Below are 13,149 nucleotides of genomic sequence, written 5' to 3'. Positions count from 1 at the left end.
GTAGTTTATTCGCTAGCCCTAAGATTGGCAACACTTCCGTCAAGCACATCTCCAACCATACACCTGGCTGGCTTAGAAGGACATGCGGCTTATACTATCAAGTACTGCTTTCTGGTTCCTAAAGCTAGAAGCCATGTGGATTGTAATGGGTAGTATAATCGTACGTCAAACAAGACTGAGACATCAGTCTTAGTATCAGAGTATGCGAGCGGAAGAAGAGAAAGAATGTCAGTTCCTGGTCAGTTTCTGGTCATTTCTCAGGAATAATGTAGGAAGAAGATGAAGTGGTAAGTAGCTGGAAGAGGGGGCAATAGAGAATTTCTGGTTGCAGTACATTCTATTCTATGGGTATAGACTAGTTATATCCACGTAACTATGTCTGAAACAGGTTTATTTCGAAGTTACAACACTCTATGTGGATTATCAGCTTTACAGTCGCATCTTTCAAGGGGAAGAAAGGAATAGCTTACAAATTCTTTCACCATCCTGATTTCACCATGCCCAGAGTCATCCTCTGAGAGGCTCAATCGGGAGATCTCTGGTGGAGGGACAGCACGCACATCCACGCCCCCTGCAATATGTACGTCATGTTTCCCTTGCCTTTCATACTCTAGATTCTGGTATGCATTCAGGTTCCTCTCCTGCAGTGGAATAGGTAGCCCACTCCAGCTGGCAGTGGTGATGGAGCGTTTTTTAATACGGGCAGAGGAGGCGCTACGGTTGTAGTGGTTTGCTGCGCGCTCGGACGAGTTATAGTTGTAATTGTAGTTGTAGTTGGCGCTGCTGGAACGGCTCGTGATAAAGGACTTGAAGGGAGGTAGGCAGCCGACAATCATAGCTTTGCAGGTTAGCGTTGGCTGCATGGGGAGACGCTGGATATAGTACACACAGATTGAGGACTCGGCGATGCCCCAGATGGCCAGAGCAGCTTGATCCGAGTACGCTTTGCCGGTGATTGCTACAGCACGGATGATGGCTGCGGCGATAATGATAAATCCGAGACAGAAGACGGTTGCTAGGCCCAGTTTCTGGTGGAGGTTCATCTTGGTCTTCCACAGGATGCGGAGGGGGAGGTACATAACTGTACATCTCGTTAGCTCTTCTCACAACACCCCCCTGAGGGGTCGTACTCATCAAGTCGGTAAGAATGTCGACAGCAGTACTGTAGCAGATGGAAATGACGGATCCCCTGATGTCAATCGGTTTGGTGCATTTTCCTGAGAACGGTCAGCTAACGTAGACCAAAGCCCAACGACCACAATACCGAATCTAAAATAATCCGACGGAGGATGACAGTTCAAGATCGACGCCAGCCAGCATCCAATATAGGCCAATACTGCGAATGTCGTAACTCCCCACCATACACGACGATAATGCGGCAAGCCATCCGAAATGAGCCAAAACAGGGCCAGGAATGAACCCTTGATGCTCCAGAGCACCGACCAGAAAATGCCAATGATGACGAACTCATAATGCGTGTACTTGAGAGCATGATAGACGATGTCAGGCCCCGTGACGTTCAACAGCATGTAATAGAGATGTGGGGCTTGCAAGGTCTGGAGGATCGCATTGGCGACCAGGAAGACGAGGGCCAGGAGGACAAAGTAATCGTCGACCAGGAGACGCTTCATGCGTTTGATGCGGATACCGAAGCGAATGGACGCGAAGATGATGCCTAACCCGGCCCCAGTCCAGGTTACTCCAATGAGTCCATTGACGGAGAGATGAGTTGCGATGCCCTGAGGGGCTATATTGGCCATGAGGAGTCCGAAGGGGGAAGATACGTCTAAGAACTAGAGGCACTCCACAGGGAGGGAATAGATTGACAATATATTATAGCCGGAGAAGCCGGCACTGCTTCTGTCATTCTGCATGGCTACAAGGAAGAGAGTCCTGTCAGAAGAGTAAAGATTTGACTTTGCAAGGTGCATACTGACGGCAGAATGGGTCCAACAGAAGTCGAAACAAGACGAAAGCCCCGTTCGTTCCAGACTTCATGACCTGAAATCTCGCTGCGTAGACTACTCTGCATGGCATGTGAATTACCTCGAACTCCAAAATGGTTTGTGAAATGGGGGCGAAATCCTTGCTCTGGGCCGGATACTGGATAACTATCAGAATGCGTACGGACTGAAGAGCGCACTAAATAAGACTGGACAAGGAGTGGTTTCAACACCCTAGTACATGAGCCTTCATGGCTGAATTTCCGTCAATAATAGAAGGTGACAGACATGGATGCATTGGTCTAGCAAGGATTATGCGAGGCTAAGCAAGCCCTCTTTGCTGCAACCAATTCAACGGTGTTGCAGTTGACCACCGTTGGCACTTGACGGCATTTATATCGCGATTCTTGTTCAGTTTATAGACAACACATACCATGATCTCGATAATCAGAACGATCAACAGATCATCACAAAATAGAAGACTGATAGAATCTTGTCATTAACGGTCAGAGAACTATAATCGACCAGATCACTGAGAGCTAAAGTGGACTAAATCTAAGCGAAGCAAAGGAAATGAACCCATTCCCAGCAGGGAAATGCACCGGAGACGCTAAACCACAAGAACCGCGCAGTGCTCCGAGGGACCGACGGCATTGACACGCCTCATGTCGGTGTCTCAGGGTCATCTCCGTCCAAAGACTTCAACAGACCATTCAGAGGTTGCTTCGAAATGAAGCCATTGTTTAGCTCCCTCTAGTTTGATGCTAGTGTCTCCCACTCTTCCTCGGTTAAATCGCATCCACTTTGATCAGGGCCCACTGCCCCATTGCCTCGAATCCCGATCCTGGAGACTCGGACGATTGAACATACTCGGAGTACTTGCCAGGTATCCAATCCATCATAGGTACGTACGATCCTTTTGCGACTTTAGGCAAGTCAGGATGGCTGACTCTCTCGTTCTTGTAGCATCGGCCAACTCGAACCTAGATCACCGAGTAATGGTTTCAATCGCCCAAAAATAGGATGATTACTTGATAAACAACCGTCCAAAAGTCATCCAGCACCGCCCAGTGCCATCGCCGAGTCTAGGTACTCCGTTTCCCAGGCACGTTCACAGTAACGAAGCTAAGCACCTAACCGATGTCACCAACCCGTGTACTAATTCCGGTAGTTCGACGCCAGGATGGAGTCAACGACCTCGCCAATCAATAACGGTTGTCTAGACTCGAGGATCATGGCTGGTACCTGCATAAATGCATCCTTGCATGCATGTTATGCAAATGCACCAATCTGGTTTTGATACTTAAAAACGGCACTCAACATCCCTCTCGCAGCGTTGATATTACTTGCTTTTAACATCTGTCATTCGTTCCATACCGTTGCTTCTCTTTTTTTTTCTTTTTCGTTCGTACTTTTAATCCAGCCCAGCTCTAGTTCCAATGGGCTCCACGCTCCTTTCATTATTGGCCCTGTCCGGGCTCAGTTATGCTACCTTCGGGCCCTCGTGCAAATGCGCAAGTATCCTGCTCAATAGAGTACCGAAGCAAAAGCTGACTTCTCAAAGGCACCAGGCGATTCCTGCTGGCCTTCCATCGATACCTGGAATGCCTTGAACTCTTCCGTCTCCGGCAAACTCATTCTCGATACGCCGCCCGCTATCTCCTGCTACCCCGGTCCTTACCAGGATGCGGAACAGTGTGCCTTCGTCAACTCTCAATGGTATAATTCTACCTTTCAGTCTCTTTCTCCCGTCGGTTACGTTTACCCGACCGATGACTCGTGTCCTCCTGTCGATCTGAGCTCCGGCGAAACCCCGGAAAATGCACCCTGGGCCAAGCCCCAGTGTACACAATTAATGCGACAGAACCAGAGGAGCTGGCAACGGGCATTGCCTTTGCCAAGAAGAATAACGTGCGTTTGGTAGTAAGGAACACAGGACATGACATCCTGGGAAAGTATGTGTCTGTTCCCGCGGCGGCACAAAGGAAAGAACTGACCAAACAAGATCGGAGGGATATGGAGCTCTCCAAATATGGATCAAGTACATTCAGAAGGGTATCACGTACCAGGAAAGCTACAAAGCATCGGATGGATGTGGCAAGAGCAAATGGACCGGTGCTGCCTTTACCGTTGCTGGAGGTTACGTTTGGCAAGACGTGTATGCCGAAGTCTTCAAGCGCAACTTGACCATCGTTGGTGGCGGCGATCCCGTATGTCGTTCCGGCTTTCATTTGAGCAGTGCATAGGCTGACCCTATAGACCGTCGGTGTCATCGGTGGTTACGCCCAAGGTGGCGGTCATTCACCCGCCAGTCGCGATTACGGTCTCGGTGCCGACCAGATCCTCGAAGCGCAAGTTGTTCTGGCCGATGGCAGCATTGTCACCGCAAACGCTTGCCAGAATTCTGATCTGTACTTTGCTATCCGTGGCGGCGGCGGAGGCACCTATGGCGTGGTCATCTCCATGACCTTGAAGGCGTATCCTACCCTGCCTGTCGTCGCACAGTCTCTCACCATCACTCCGCTGACCAGCAATACTGGCCCACTCCTGGATGCTATCACCGATATCTATGGTCAATATCCTGCTTTGTCTGACGCCGGCTACTCCGGCTACGGCACCTGGTCTATCAACGGACCCATGGCCCTCTTTGGCAACCAGACCATTGGTTACGTTCATGCCATTGCAACCATGGGCAAGTCGCTAAGCGCCTCCCAGGCCGCTTTCGCGCCCCTGCTGTCCAAGCTGCAGAAATACAACGGCACCTCCCTCTTCATCACCGTCAATTACTACCAGTTCCCCAGCTATCCTGCCTATTACACCGCCATGTCGGGCATGCACCAGCCCGTCGGCTCCGCCAACTCCGCCATGACCTCTCGCATGTTCGACAAGGGTGCTCTAACTGTGAATCCTACCATCCTCCGCTCCATGATCGGCGCCATCGCCGGCAAGCCCGAGGAGTACACCATCAACAGTCTGGAGATGGTCGGCGGTGGAAAAGTGCTCACCGACGGCTCTGATCCCTACTCTGGCGTGAACCCCGCCTGGCGCTCAACCTACGTTGTCAACGTGGTCGCGCGAGGATGGCCCGAAGGTGCGGATGCGGCCACCGCTCAGGCCGTCAAGGACGACGTCACATACGTCAAGGGCGGTGCCATGAGACTACTCACGCCGTTCCTGGGCAGCTACATGAACGAGGTGCGTTAGCTGCTTCTTGCGCTATAGAATCCATACTGACTATGACAGGCTGACCGCAATGACCCTCTCTGGGCCACGGACTTTTTCGGCACCAACTACATCCGCCTCGCTCTGATTAAGAAGAAGTATGATCCTGAAGGAGTGTTCTACTGCCCCAAGTGTGTGGGTAGCATGACATACTACCAGAAGAACCTGGATGGGTTGGATTACGGCCCGCTGTGCTCCATTGGCTTCTAGAGCGCTTACAGATTCGGAGATGTGTACATACAGTAGTAATTTATTTTCTAATATAGTATTATTACCTCAATAAGCTAATTGATCATGGACGTTGATATCACTCTGGTTGTTCGGCGAACAGCTCAATGCCTTTTGGCTTAGTTTCTCCCTTAAGATACTTGATCGCCGAGCGAAGGTTGTTGCTGTCCCTCACTCAGATGCCAGCTCCTGTCTTGGTCTGAGGCCCCTCATGTCGCATTTCTGTTGCATCATCACAGTGTGTCCCGTAAGGTACGTACATCATTGCTCAATTGACGCTCGAGAAGCATTCTAATTGTTACTCCCATTAGAATACATCAACCCTAGAGGATTCTTCAACTCAGACTGTTTACCAAACTCTCTATGACCATGTATGCAAACCTCGGTACCAATGGAGCCGGACATTTTCTTGCTGCCATTTCAAGATGAGAACGATCCCCAGGTCGTACTATCGTATCTTGTTCGTTAACGAAATGCCCGCACCGAGGTATCTCACCCTCTAACAGGAGACGAATGCTGAGAAATATGGCGGGGATAATCTTCGTAAGATTGCTAGGTATTTGTCGATGGAGACGACCAGACTGGCGCGCCCCTAGAGCACGTATACCCACATCAGCTTTGTTCACATTCAAGAGAAAGACGGTGGGACGACAATTAGATGCGAAAGGGTACAGACATCACAGTAGTCCCCTTATCTACGTTCAATGTCTCGGCGTCGAGTAGAGGAAGGCTCAATACGCCTCGCATCGCCTTCTCCGACACCGATATCGCTACCGTACTCATTCTGTGCCAGGGACCTGCCATCGCAAAACTCCATAAGCACGGGTCACTCGAGGAGATGCGTGATATGACGAACATGATGAAGTGTACGCTATATCCACTCGCTTGCTTCTATTTTCTCGTTCGACACCCATGTCAATATCCCCAACTCGGTGGTAGCATCATCCACTCGACTCTATGGACTGCGAGAGCAAAAGGGCAACCACGTCTAAGTATATGTCTCATCCGTAGCGGCCCCATAAGCTATCTGATCCGTAAATTGGCGATTGCAACGTAAGCACAGTCCTATATCTCCGGTGGCCACATAGGCTAGCGTTCCAAGAGACTGTGTGATGTAAACACGAGGGTGCAAGCATATAGCAGCGATGGTGCAAGTTCAAAGGGAGGATCTAGAGGAACACGATTACGAATTAATTCTGAAGCTCATGAAGCGAAGACTAGGAGATTGGTAGGACACTTAGTGAGATAGCGGTCATAATTTGCATAAGGCAAGAGGTCTGTAGCTCTTCGAGGGCCGATACGATACATTGACTTTGCATTTCAAAGGCCTATGCTCGCTCGAGCATGATGAGTTGGTCGATGCAATCATCGGCTGATATTTTGAAATCGATCACTTTTGAGGCAAACTTTGCAGTCTCTTGTCTGCGAAAGAACTAGAGAACGAGTCAGTGGAAAAGAGCTAAACTTTCTATAAGTCCTGACATAGGGATAGCGTGAATGGTGTGGGATAAAAACAAGGGCCAAAACAAGCAACGCGTGCTGTTGTTGGTCTCCTGTTTCTGTTGAAGCGCCCCGACAAAGCCAAACTCGAGCAAGTATAGGGTCATACTACGATCTACCCAGAGCACAACGAAAACAAAAGGTAAAAGATAAGGTCATAAAATTCGTTAATCTACTTTCAGAAGGCCGAAGTAGACTGTGACAAAGTGTAGAGCCAGTAAATGGTCAATCTTCATCCCCAAATTCAACCACCCATAGAACATCAAGCCACCAAAGACGATCCAGTCATCCACCGAGCGACGTTAACCATGAGTGAAAAACAGGGAGAGAAGCACTGTGTAGGTGTCGAAAGCACAAAAGTGACAAGGTAAGTTCATTGCATCTGCACAACCATGTTAGCAAGAAGTCGTCATGTCAGCCAAGAGAAGAAAGCTCACCAGCAACAACCACTTGTTTTCAGCGAGCTGACAGAACTCCTCACTTGGGAGGCTCAGCAAGGCAAATGCCACGGTAGCAGTAGCCAACACCTGGACCGCAATCGGAGTTCTTGTGGCACACAGGATCGGCTTCTTCGCCGCGAGGAACAACGGGAGGATCAGCGACACAGATGCCATGATAGCAGTAACCCACACCGGGACCACAGTCGGAGTTCTTGTGGCAGACGGGATCAGTCTGTTCATCACGGGCAAGCATGGGAGGGTCAGCGACACAGATGCCATGGTAACAGTAGCCAACGCCTGGACCACAATCGGAATTCTTGTGGCAGACAGGGTCGGCCGACGCTTCACGAGCATCCTTGGGAGGGTCAGCGACACAGATACCATGGTAGCAGTAACCAACACCTGGACCGCAGTCGGAGTTCTTGTGGCAGTTGGGGTCGTCACGAGAGGTAAGCTTGGGAGGTTCCGCAAGACAAATGCCATGATAGCAGTAACCAACGCCAGGACCGCAGTCAGAGTCCTTGTGGCAAACGGGATCCGCAGATTCAGAAGTCTGAACAAGGGAGGCAGAATTCTTGTTCGCAGTGTTTGAGGCGGAACTCTCTCCAATGCCCCAATGGCAAATACCAGCAATGCAAAGACCGTTGAAGCAATCTTTGTTAGAATGGCAAGTAACGATAGAAGCATCATCCCGAGTGAGCTTGGGAGGGTCGGCAACGCAGATTCCTTTGTAGCAGTAGCCCACACCAGGACCGCAGTCAGAGTTCTTGTGGCAGACGGGATCGTTGCGCTTCTTTGGAGGGTCGGCAACACAGATGCCCTTGTAACAGTAACCAACGCCAGGACCGCAGTCAGAATTTTTGTGGCAAACAGGATCACCAGCGCTGACAAGGCCTATTGATATTGAAGGAGAAAAGGGGTTAGTAGGATGAGACGATTGTTTGGAAGGTTGGGAAGAAGAGGAAAGAGACTCAAGTGGGCTAAGACAAAACACAAGAGGTAAGAACGTACCAAGACCATGGTCAGAGAGGTTCATGCCATCGACGACGGAGGCAGGTATAGCAGCAGAAGCTGCCATACCAGCAAGCACGCCGAGTGCGAGAGTGGAGAACTTCATTGTGACTGAAGCTTGACAAGTCGTCACAAGAAGGGATGTATGAACGAAGATGTTGTTGACGGATGAGAGTCAGAAGATTCTAACAAGGAAGAGAAGAAGATCGATGCGAAGAGGGGTGAGGAGGGAAAGAGAGAAAGAGGAGCAGAAGCAGGAGAAGAAGGGAGAATTTATACCTGAGATCTTGTCGCTAAAGAGTGCGCTATAACAGCTATCTCGCTTGATCTTTTGGAGTCGTGAATATCCAATGCAGAGATTTCTGTCATCGTCACTTCTGGAGAGGTCGATGAAGGTGGGCGCTATCCCTAGAGGAGCGTTGTACGTGAATGATATGCTTCCTGAAGAGACAATGACGGCTCTTCCCTGTTCTTCTCAGTGCGAGAGCCTTCTATATGGGGCGTACCGTGAATAAACTCACGGAATACTCCGTTGATTTGACTCAGACCACCCGGCTGACCCATCTCAAGAAACAGTTTCTGGACATCAGGCGGTTCGGAAAGGTTATATCCACGTAGAAGTGAATCTCGATAGTGAATGATGCTGTTGTCATTAGCAGGAGATAGTCGATGGGAGAGACAGCACAGGACATGAAGGTGGAAAAGATCAAAGCGTAGGTACGTTATGCTTCATTACGAGCTGTGCATATGCTGCAGGGGTTGTCTTGATTGATCTGTATTTGAGTATTATATATAGGGAGTAACCATATATAAAGGCCTTGCCTAGACTTGAAAGACTTTTCAAGTCAAGCAAAGAACATAATGCTATTATGCTACGCTATCATCTTCAAAATGCTGATATGGAGGCTACAGACTGAGATTAAAGCATTCCGCAAGAGAATTCAGGAAATAGAGGCTTCAAATCCCAAAGACTATACCTCTATTATCACCGCTCATGCATTATCCGTGGCTTTCATGGACCTCATGGTATGCTCGAGAATCAGTCTGCTTCATCTTTTGCGATGCTATTTCTTCGCTCTATAGTGCTGTTCGTCGTCGGTTTACTGATCTAATCTCGGATATTTACATGACTATGGAGGTAAGCCATGGCTGCAAACGTCCTTCACGTTATTCGGGCCCTGATCATGAATACTAACTTAATAGAGGGCAACCGAATAAGGTAGGAATCTTGAAGACACGCGCACAACAATACACTCCATGCAGATATGGTCACCTTCATGAGAGTACAAAAGTAACTTCAGATATGGATCTACTTCCGTTCTAAATGCTTTCGCATCGGCTGATACTTCGGTTCCAGAGCTGACTTTTGGCCAGACCCGTGATCTATCAAACCTGGTCAAAGCAGAGCAGACCACCTCGAAGAGCAATAGACATCAAGAATTCTTCCTCGACCTCCTGACTACCTGACAGTAATAGCCTTTTTGCTACAATCACCCCCTATCGCGTTACAATGTACATGAAGCAGGAAGGGTACATCGCGTAAGTGACTAGGTCTTCCAAGTGCCACGTTGACTTGAAATTAGAGGTTGGTGATGGGATATTAATCTGCATAAGCTGAGCTCTCTAACATGTTCTCGAGCTACTTAATCGTACAAGCATTGGATTTCAGTGTGCTCCGGAAGTGAAGAACATGGCTTATATATATATATAGATTTTTTCCCCACGCGCTACGGCTTTACTTATACGGGGGACGTTAGCGGGCTTGCGTGGACCGGACAGCGGTTGAATCTCAGGAGCTTGGGGCGATTTCTGTTTATGGGGAGAAAGACCATTGCACCGAATCGAGTGGTGGACAGCGTGATAATTGACATGGAAGGGTTTGCGGTGTTGAGTGTACGCCGGAGAAGGCTGGACAACGTCGGTCTTTCATCGAGGCATGGAGTTGGAGGCCATCTCAAGGCCAACATTGGAGATGAATACATCCAGTTTACCTCTCATGCTACGTGAGCAATCGCAGAGTTTAAGGCGCAATCTTTCTTGACACAAGATCCTCTAGTAGGAACCTTCCAGTATTCAGATTACATGTCGGACTGCAGATAGGAAGGACAAGGCACATCAAACAAGTATGACATTCATTGTCAAAAGCCCATCGGCATATTATGTGCTGCTGCTATGCCCCAGATTCGTCGGAAATCTACTCATTATTGTACACATCAAATATAAGTCAGGTCTACTGGTTGCAGGGAACCGACCCATCCTTCCCAATCTCCAATCTGCGCACCAACAGGAGGCCGTAGAAATTCATTCCAATCTAGAGAAGACGTAGAGCCGTGGAGAATCTTGCCCAGTAACCAGATATACAGCTTCACGCAGTCCCCGGCAGTCTCAAATGCGGACTTGAAATTCTCCGGTTCAGAAATCAAAGCCGGACCGACAATTTCTAGGATCTTCCCCCAATCCTCAAACGGCAGAGTGCAGACACCACTCTTCACGTAGCATTCGGCATGCGTGCCGAGGGCATATTGCTTCAGTTCACTGCAGGTCTGCGATTCTGGACCGTTGACGAAGGGAACTAGTTCCTCCTGCAGGCAGAGCATCGTCTTCGTGATCCACTCCTGACCGGACGCGCTCATCTTGGGTCTCCAGACGAGAGACTTGTCACAGAATTTTTGGCCGAACCCAATCGGATAGCCTGATTGTCCACAGTGGTATCGAGGCTCGAGACATTGCGAGTAGAAGTTGCAACTGTTGGGAGGGGGCGAGTACATTCTCCAGAACTGTCGTTTTGGCTGCATTTATGTTAGTTTCGTGCATTTACGTCATATGCGAGAAGTTGCTTGCTGATTGTACCTTTGGGAATTTGTTGTTGCATCAGCGTGACTCGGGGACGCTAAAAGTAGGGAGTAGGCCCAACCGGCAAGAGATGTAGAAAGATACATAGTAAGGCTATGTTTTCTGTAGGAATAGAATTTTCGTCAATAGAGCAAATTATAGGATGAAATACTCTTGCAATAGGACTAGAGGGGTTCTTGTAGCGATCTGACCTTCGCTGCCAGGTCAGTGGCCATATCAGTGAGACGACACCTGATAGGCTATGCTGATCCTGGTATCTTAGGTGCATACAACGCACCAAAATATAGATAGAGGCATGTGAAAGGGACAGGGTAGCAATATATTTGACACAAAACGTCCGGGTTCTAGATCGAGGGCAGGGACAATCCTGCAGGCATAGTCCAAGTCAATTTCGGTTAGCCTAATATATATATATTCCGCTTCATGTCTTAAAGATCTACTACGATACAATCACCATGGAGCTTGAAGATAATACATACTGAAATTAATTGACAATGTACTGGATAATGTCTAAAAGGAATTAGCCAGAAGGCCTCCAACGAGACAGACTACGAGCTGGAATCGAATCATCTCTCAACGATTGTGATCTCAGTATCCAGCAACGTATGCATGGGTTAATTATGAACATGAGTAACATTGTACCCATTAGAATCTAACATGGTTCTAAACTGCCAATATTGAATCATACGGACTCAATTTCGGTTTCTAAAGCAATCAGAAGAGAAACAACTGCCTGCCAAACTAGTATGTTTACATCCCATGCATAATGTTCTTTGACGAGTCAAGTCTGTTGCACGCGAGATTGGGAGCCGGGAAGGAGTCAACGTCGGCGAAGGATGGGTTAAGAGGCGAATCGGCTGTTGAGCGAGAAACGTGTCAGTACAAATGGCGTCAGCAGTAACTCGTTGGGTATAATGCAGAGGGTAGAGAGACGCTCACAGTAGTAGAAACACATATGCGGAATTGAGGCAATAGTGGTAGTTGGGCTGGTGGTATCCCACAAGAGGATCTATAATAGAGACGAGGCAAGCACTCTGTCGACAGACGAAGTGATGTACCTTAGACGAGATGCTCTGGCCTGTTTTGCAAGCGTGTAGAAGCCGGAATACTCGCGTTTGACGCAGCAGGTGGAACAGAACAGACAAAACATTGAGCAGTGAAGCATCACCAAGCTTCGGCTTCCACTCTTTTTCCCACAACAGATTCTGAGTCGGCGTCAATAAGCCTGAGAGACAGGTATACCAACTACTTTTACTTTTCCTGTACTTGTTTGTTTACCACCGTGACATTATATTGAATCAGAAGATGTGAGACCCAGAGCTTCAACCTTGACTACATTAGCTGACTGTCAGGATTCCGTTGAATGTTTTCAATCTGCATGGACCGAAGGTGAACCGGTTGCTCTTCTCACAACTGACTGACATTTCTTGCATGACCATTGTTCAGGCATCCCATAGTAAAACGAAACTACTGCTTAGGATTATTCTTGTGGTACTGGCGGGTGTATCCCCTACCTGGCCTGTTCCTGAGGAGATGCGCCTGGCCATGGACTGATCTTGTATTTACAGTTATTTTAGCTTCTCGTGTCTGTCTGAAGAGCTTCAGATTTGCTACAATTGGCTCGCCTGGTTTATTACTCCTTCAGAGAAATGCTTCCAACGCCATTGCTGATTCGTGCACCACAGGGCGTCTGCTTCCCGGACGTTGAACGGTATAACGTGGCACAAATGAATACTCATATTGATCCAAGACGTCAACACTAGTTTTACAACAGGGCTGCAATGATCTCCTACAATGTCCAAACAACAGGACAACAATAGTCGCCCCGTGAGATATTGTGCGCCCCAAACATGTACAACTGGACGAGTCTCGGTCATGGAAACGATCGCAGACATAGACGAGAATGGAATGATCTCAAAACTTCAAGTATCTTTCGACAGCATTTCAAAATT

General features: G+C 48.5%; 5 protein-coding genes across 5 annotated transcripts; 2 read left to right on the top strand and 3 right to left on the bottom strand.

The window, feature by feature from the left end:
• Positions 1-250: 250 nt before the first annotated feature.
• P174DRAFT_462283 (uncharacterized protein) lies at positions 251-1,760 on the bottom strand (the record flags this gene model as incomplete). Its single annotated transcript, XM_024830110.1, has 4 exons — positions 251-295; positions 471-1,081; positions 1,131-1,217; positions 1,265-1,760. The coding sequence occupies 4 exons, from the start codon at positions 1,758-1,760 to the stop codon at positions 251-253; spliced, it is 1,239 nt and encodes a 412-aa protein (XP_024680359.1).
• A 1,622-nt stretch (positions 1,761-3,382) lies between these two features.
• P174DRAFT_505791 (isoamyl alcohol oxidase) lies at positions 3,383-5,402 on the top strand (the record flags this gene model as incomplete). Its single annotated transcript, XM_024831279.1, has 5 exons — positions 3,383-3,461; positions 3,515-3,854; positions 3,949-4,153; positions 4,203-5,138; positions 5,187-5,402. 5 exons carry the CDS (start codon positions 3,383-3,385, stop codon positions 5,373-5,375), a joined length of 1,749 nt encoding a protein of 582 aa, XP_024680358.1. The 3' UTR covers positions 5,376-5,402.
• Positions 5,403-7,370: 1,968 nt separating this feature from the next.
• On the bottom strand, positions 7,371-8,450 carry P174DRAFT_433194 (uncharacterized protein; the record flags this gene model as incomplete). Its single annotated transcript, XM_024825795.1, has 2 exons — positions 7,371-8,227; positions 8,345-8,450. The coding sequence occupies 2 exons, from the start codon at positions 8,448-8,450 to the stop codon at positions 7,371-7,373; spliced, it is 963 nt and encodes a 320-aa protein (XP_024680357.1).
• Positions 8,451-9,235: 785 nt separating this feature from the next.
• On the top strand, positions 9,236-10,351 carry P174DRAFT_433193 (uncharacterized protein; the record flags this gene model as incomplete). Its single annotated transcript, XM_024825794.1, has 5 exons — positions 9,236-9,370; positions 9,550-9,563; positions 9,821-9,883; positions 9,984-10,012; positions 10,056-10,351. The coding sequence occupies 5 exons, from the start codon at positions 9,236-9,238 to the stop codon at positions 10,349-10,351; spliced, it is 537 nt and encodes a 178-aa protein (XP_024680356.1).
• A 122-nt stretch (positions 10,352-10,473) lies between these two features.
• On the bottom strand, positions 10,474-11,356 carry P174DRAFT_443744 (uncharacterized protein). The gene is made up of 2 exons (XM_024827906.1): positions 11,195-11,356; positions 10,474-11,113 (listed from the first exon to the last, which is right to left on the bottom strand). The coding sequence occupies exons 1-2, from the start codon at positions 11,281-11,283 to the stop codon at positions 10,558-10,560; spliced, it is 645 nt and encodes a 214-aa protein (XP_024680355.1). The 5' UTR covers positions 11,284-11,356; the 3' UTR covers positions 10,474-10,557.
• Between the last annotated feature and the right edge of the window lie 1,793 nt (positions 11,357-13,149).

Source organism: Aspergillus novofumigatus, assembly GCF_002847465.1.
Source record: "Aspergillus novofumigatus IBT 16806 chromosome Unknown P174scaffold_6, whole genome shotgun sequence".
NCBI classification, from domain to species: Eukaryota; Fungi; Ascomycota; class Eurotiomycetes; order Eurotiales; family Aspergillaceae; genus Aspergillus; species Aspergillus novofumigatus.
Note: the sequence above shows the minus strand (reverse complement) of the source record. Positions and strands in the feature narration are given on the sequence as shown.